This window comes from Pteropus vampyrus, unplaced genomic scaffold, assembly GCF_000151845.1.
Source record: "Pteropus vampyrus isolate Shadow unplaced genomic scaffold, Pvam_2.0 Scaffold9, whole genome shotgun sequence".
In the NCBI taxonomy this organism is placed as follows: Eukaryota; Metazoa; Chordata; class Mammalia; order Chiroptera; family Pteropodidae; genus Pteropus; species Pteropus vampyrus.
In genome coordinates this window covers 9,264,809-9,271,642 of record NW_011888790.1, presented here as the reverse complement: position 1 = coordinate 9,271,642, position 6,834 = coordinate 9,264,809, and the positions used below count along the sequence as shown (strand labels likewise).

The 6,834-nt window shown below is 33.0% G+C and overlaps 1 protein-coding gene and 1 pseudogene across 11 annotated transcripts in view; one reads left to right on the top strand and one right to left on the bottom strand.

The window, feature by feature from the left end:
- Positions 1–6,834, top strand: part of CAPS2 (calcyphosine 2) — a 40,444-nt gene that overhangs the window by 23,153 nt on the left and 10,457 nt on the right. For all 11 annotated transcript variants that reach the window (XM_023520943.1, XM_023520936.1, XM_023520941.1 and 8 more), the window contains 3 exons: positions 3,293–3,411; positions 4,349–4,425; positions 5,037–5,191. In XM_023520943.1, the coding sequence (XP_023376711.1) occupies positions 3,293–3,411; positions 4,349–4,425; positions 5,037–5,191 (351 nt within the window). The remainder of the gene's footprint in view (positions 1–3,292; positions 3,412–4,348; positions 4,426–5,036; positions 5,192–6,834) is intronic.
- LOC111730218 lies at positions 1,473–1,591 on the bottom strand (annotated as a pseudogene).

Below are 6,834 nucleotides of genomic sequence, written 5' to 3'. Positions count from 1 at the left end.
TTCCTTTTGTGGAGTCACATTCTAATAGGAAGAACAGTCAGATAGGAAGAGTAATAATTTAGTTTAGTGTTTTTAAAGAGGCTTCCTGAAGGAAGTGCCATCTAACCTTGATCTAGAGAAGGTGTTGGCTAGGCTGAGATAAGAAGATAGGAGAGGGTAGGGAAAGTCTGTCTGGAGTACAGAGTTCAAGGTGGGTGTTGTCAAGAATGAGAGCTTATTAAGAGCAGCCTCTGTTAAAGAGTTATATAAAATGTATTAAGGAGTCATTGAAATGATATTTCAATGAGTGGATTGAATGATATAAATCTAGGAAGGAGGTTATAACAACCTGAATTAGGCAAGAGGCTGTGGCTATGGGTGTGAAGCTAATTAGAAAAATAAAATTAAAATGTTGATAGGAGGTAGAATCAATGAGATGTAGCGTGAGGAATTGGGGGTGAAGAAAAACTTTACATCTTAAACTTGGATTAAATAAACTATACACATGTCACTCAAGTCTGCCTCTTGAGAGCTAGAGAAAATCAGCTCTGACTCCATTTCATAAACTGCAGAAGGCTGTTTAATGCTTATTCCACGATTAAAGTTACCCCTAGCTCTGAACACTGTCTCCAGTAATTTAGTATAGTCTATAACTTATTCTCTCTATTCCTGTTCCAACTCACTTGAAGCAGGTATAGAACTCTACTCCCTTTTATGACTTCCATGAAAAAATGAAAGGAGGGAAAGAAAGGAGGCTGAGAGGGAAGAAGGGAGAGAAGGAGTGAAAGCTGTATACAAACCATGTATATGATGCTTTTTGTGTGTGGCAGACATTTTGAAATAGATAATGGAGGGAGGTTATCACAGCAGTGTAAACAAATTACAATTATTAATTAGACATTCTTATTGTTGAAAATATATCTCTTGATATTTCCCATAGTAAAGGCCCACCTCTTCACTTTTCATATCCTTCCACCTTTTTCTTCTCCCCACAATCTTCCTTTTCTTTATGCAAAAATATTCTACCTTATCCTTCTTTTTGGGGGGGTGCATTGGTTCTGCTTTCCAAATGTTATAGTGAAGCTTATTTTTTCTATATGCCCATCAAGGTCTTTTCCTAAACACTCCCTAAAAATATTTTAGTGCCAGCTATTAATATAATACTCAAATAAACATGCACATACATGTTCCCATACACACATGCATAAAGTGCACCCACATATGTTCATTCATACATGCATATATAGCTTTGGATGTACTGACACATACCTCACTGATGTACCCTTATGCACACATGTACATATACACACATTTGCTTACATGTATAAGTTTATATGTATAACCCTGCTACACATATCACAGAGTTTCTTCAATTGCTTAATATTATAATTTTTTTTTTCTTTTTTAGGCGAGGCAACCCTTGGTTAACCTCACAGATTGCAAGGACCTTGTCAGTTTACAATCCCTTATTATTATTATTTTTTCATTTTTTACGCCTATAGAACCTGGTCTTCCTAGATGATCTCCCATCCAAGTACTAATCAGGCCTGACCCTGCTTAGCTTCCGAGATCGGACGGGATCGGGCTTGTTCAGGGTAGCATGGCCGAAGACAAATATAATTTTAAAAGAATTTATATACATTTTAGAGAAAGGGGAAAATATTTATAGCTACAAGTTTTCAAATGTAAATGCTCCAGGAAAAAGAGGAGGAAAGAAATCTGTTACTATTTTCAACAGAGAAAATTAAACTTCTTATTTTAAATTTCTATTTGTCTTTATTTATAAGACCATATTTATTTGAGTAACCCAGAAATCAAAATAATAAAAATCTTTTAAGTGTGGATTTAGAATTTCTGAGAGGAATATTTTTACTCAAGCTTGTAGGCTCTAATTAGTTTAAAATTATGGTTTACACTTATGTGATGTTTGTTATCAAGAGATCCGATGAAAAAGTGTGATTGATCTATCACAGTGCATCATTTTATAGTACATCTTTATGTGGATCAATAACTCTATTTCTGTATTTGGGAATGTCATATTTTTTAAAAAATTTATTTATTTTTTAGGGTGACATTGGTTAACGAAATCCAATATTTCATCTGTACACTTTAACAGTAAGGCATATATATATTTACACTGTGTGTTCACCTCTTATAGTTCACCTCCCCCTCCCCCCACCACCTACCCTCTGGTAACCACTATTCTATAATACATGTCCATGAGTCTCTGTTGGGAATATCATAATTTTGATTTGAATAACTTATCCTTTCTTCCTATGATCCTTATAAAAAATTGGAGTTATTTTTTTCCCAGCTTTATTGAAATATAATAAACAATTAGTTGCTTCTATTTACATTGTACAATTCAATGAGTTTTTTTCAATTATAGTTGGCATGCAATAATATACCAGTTTCAGTTATATAGCATAGCGATCAGCGATTCACATAACTGGCAAAGCAATCACCCCACTAAATCTAGTACCCCTCTTCCGGAACCCTTACATATTTATTACAATATTATTAACCATCTTCCCCTTGCTACACTCTATATCTCCATGTCTATTCTGCAACTATCCATTTGAACCTCTTAATCCCTTTGCCTTTTTTTTTGCCATCCCCTCCACCCCTCTCCCATCTAGTCGCCCTCAAAATATTCTCTGTATCTATGAGTTTATTTCTGCTTTTGTTGTTATTGTTGTTGATTTGTTCTTTACATTCCACGTGTATGTGAAATCATGCGATATTTGTCTTTCTCTGTCCGACCCATTTCATTCAGCGCAATACTTTCTAGATCTATCAAAGCAATATCTTTTTCCATCCCCTTCTTTTTGGTCTGTGTGTGTCTTTTAATCTGAAGTGAGTCTCTTGTAGGCAGCATATGTAGTGTTCTTGTTTTCTTATCCATTCGGCCACTCTATCTTTTGGTTGGAGCATTTAATTCTTTTCCATTTGAGGTACTTGTTGATAGGGACTTCTTTAAGAAGAAAAACATATATCAGAAACAGGAATAAAGAATGGTAATAACTACATTCCTATCAACAAGTACCTCAAATGGAGTTTTTATTATTATTTTTTCACAGGGATTGTTAAACAGAAGATTGTTCTAATTCAGAGATTGATTGGGAGATTACTTCCTTTATTTTCCCACATTATTAGCTGAAGTCTCTGTGGTTTCTAAATGGTTTCTAAATATGCTTTTTTATAAAAAAGTATACCATGTCACATAATCAAAATTGAATATTTAAAATTAGTATTAGTTGTATTTTACTTCTTATTGGTTTCCTAAATTTTAATTCATCTGTTAATGTTTTAGGGGGCAAACTTGACATTTTTGAGTTCTGATCATCCCAGACTCTCAGAAAACATAAAAGAAAATACATTACTTATACTTCGCATCACAAATATTGATCAGATAGCTTTGGATTCTCTCAGGTAAGTCAAACATGCGTTTGTCAATTTGAAGGTAAGTGAAAACACTATTATTTAATATCTTAAAATGAGATTCTATCCCAAAGTATTTTGACTTTAGATTTATATTTTTTTAAACAAAGCATAGCTATATTTGTCTTTTATGTGCTATCTTGCACTCCATGTATGGGAATAGTTACAATCAAGTAAAGAAAAAAATGTCTCACTTTATGTTAAAGATATTTTATTAATTTGCCTTTGCTATAGCACTTTCATTTTATAAAATGCTACTGAAGCAATAAAATTTAAAAGATGGGATACAGTACAACATTAATAATTTCTCCCACAGTTTTAGTGGTTTTTTTTAGCATTAAAAAATGTCTTGGGTCCTACATGTTAATAGTGTTCATTGATTGATAATATACATAATGAATTTGAGTTATTGTAATTCAAAAATGCTGCTATATGCTATTATTGTTGCTGAGTGTTTCTTGGTGGTAAATATAATTCAAAGTGACAATAATTGGTGTACTATATGTGCGTAAGAGACTATACCCATAAATTGGCTATAGGAAGTTTGTTTTACTTTGCTATTTACTGTATTGCTCAATTTTTTTTGGCTTTTAAAAATAACTTTTACATTTTATACTTTACAAGGTAAAACTGCTTTTAAATTTAATAGTTTTAATTATTTAAAAAAACACTGAAGTAGCTACAAAAATGAATATAATGTTAAAAGTAGTTCTCGGAAGTTTTTAAGAATTTCAGCCATTGACTTAGCATATTTAATCCTCCTGGTAATTAAATCAGCAGCCAAAAGCAGGACTTGCTTAATCTCTAGGCACTATTCCAAATTTGATGAGAGTTTCGTTGAGTCAAGAGCAGGCAAGAGCTTTGAGTTTCCATATTCAGGGTTACAAAACAGAATATATTTTTATCACTGTGAACATGTCCATTGCAGAACTGATTCTGTGGAACATGAGGATGATATAAACAGTCAGGAAGCCAATGATAGGCTGGCCTTCAAGGCCATTCAAGGTATGTATTATTTTACTATATTCTCAAGTATTTTTAATTTTTAACCATTTTCTTTGTGAGTAGTAAAGCTGTATTTTCCAGATGTCTGTTAGTTTTAATATATTCACAAGATATATTTTTAAGACTAAAATATATATATATATAAGTTATAATTTGAAATTGCAAACTATTTTAGAAATTTTGAACTGAGAATTATTGAGTGACTTGCCTGGCATCAATTTTGTAATTCAGTCGGTAACAATAAAGAAAGAGGAAAGACATTAAAGAGGTAGGACTGTTGGATTAAGAGGATGCCTAGAAAAATAATGTTTTATTTGTAACATTTAGGTTATTTTCATGCTGATAAATTGAACATTATTTTTTTTATATCTAAACTATAACACTTTCACCACACAGTGGTGCTATAGTTCTGGTATATTTACATGTAGTTTTATATATAACCCTCTTTATTAAGAGCATTTTATTTTCCAAAGTTTTTTGCATTATACGTGATTTGGTAGACATTTCTTATATCAGTTACATCAGCTTTAATTTTCTTACAAGAGGCAAATACAATTTGATACACTTTTGAATAAGAGCTGTTAGTTTATACCTCTCTTCTTCTTAAACAGATAAGCTAAAAGAACAGCTACATAAAAGAGGTGTCCGTATTTTGACTGGATTGGCAAAATACTTTCAACAATTAGACAAGGAAGGAAACGGACTTTTAGATAAAGCAGATTTTGAGCATGCTTTAAAACTATTTCACTTAGAAGTGTCTGAAAAGGTATGTACCACAGATACTTCACTGCAATGAATTATATATTATTCTTAGATGATATTCACTTCTCTACTGAAATTTTAGTAATTCATTTGTCTCCTTCTTCTTCTTTATGCCCTATTATTAGTGTTAAGCCACCAGGTAACAAGTCCTCTTGATTTTTAAAATTTCAACATTTTTATTCCTCTATCATGTATACATTAATAACATAATAATCAGCCATTGTTCTAAGCTCTAAGAAGTTATACTCTGTACTCTAAGGTATTCATAATCAAAGGATAGAAAGATATAATTACAAAACAATTATGATATATGTTAAATAGAGAATGCTTACAGAACACATGGGATAAATTCTAAGCTAGGTTATGGAGAAAGAGAGGGAAGATCATAGAAGAATTTCTGGAGGAGGAAATATCTGAGCTGAATTTTGAAGGGTGCAAAATTAAGCAGACAAGAGAGGAGGAGAAGTGTGGCTCAGACAATGAGTATTTCAGGAAAAGGAGAAGCACGTGTGAAGACGTGGAGGAGAGAAGGAGTGTGGCCTGACCAGGAGTTGCAGATGGTTCATCCCCTCATTCCCAACCCCCAAAACCTTCACACATACTGTTCTCTCTGCTGTGAGTAATCTACCACTAGACCTTTTCATGTTGGATTTTCTCATCATTCAGGCCACACTTATTGAGAGTACTGCCCAGACACCTTTGTCTAAAGGAGCACTTCATCTGCTCCCTGGTCTTCTTTCTACCATTATCCACTTTATTTTCTTCATTCCACTTTGTAAGTATTGTCTGACTTTGCCTGCAAGTAGAATGTAAGCCCCATCAGGGCAAGAAAAAGCGTATTTCTGGTTTTCTGTTCCTTTCCTAACACCTCGAATAGAACCTGGCATACAGCAAGTGCTGAATAAATACACAATGCATTAGTTTAAGTGGACAGATAAATAGAAGGAAGGAAAAGAGATTGATGGAGAGAAATAAGCCTGGAAGGGTCTATTACGCTAAAGCCTTGCATGCCATACTAAGAAATTGGATTTTATTCTAAAAGTATATGAATTTGAAACACATTTACTTCAAGAGTTTCAGATAAAAAATCCTCTTGCACTGTTCTCTTTTATTTTGAACAGTCTCATCACAAGATATAGAGTATTTTGTGGAAGGAATACTAGAAATTGAATTTAGGAGATACAGGTTCAAGTCCTAGCCTTACTACTTGAATTGTGTGATCTTGAATAGGTCTTTTCAGTTTTTGAATTGACAGGTTTTGCTTGGGCAATTTAGAGAGAGTACCAATAGTCAGAGTTGCTTTGAAGCTCAAATAAGAAAATTACATGAGAATATGTTTCGACTATAAAATCTATACAAATATGATATTGTATATTATTGTTATGACATACCGTTCTTGTATTTTTTGCAACATTTAACCTTCTGACGCACCTGGTGACACACACTATGGATTATCTAACTTGACTTCTTCTATTCATAAAACAAAACAAAACAAAACAAAAAGAAACAGCAATAGAACATTAGAAAGCCTTGTATCTTTGTCCACCATCACACAAGTAATTAATAACTGAGATAAAACTAGAACCCAGATAATCTGAGCCAGCCTGATACTCTTTCTGCATCATCATAATACTTCCCTTTTTGGTT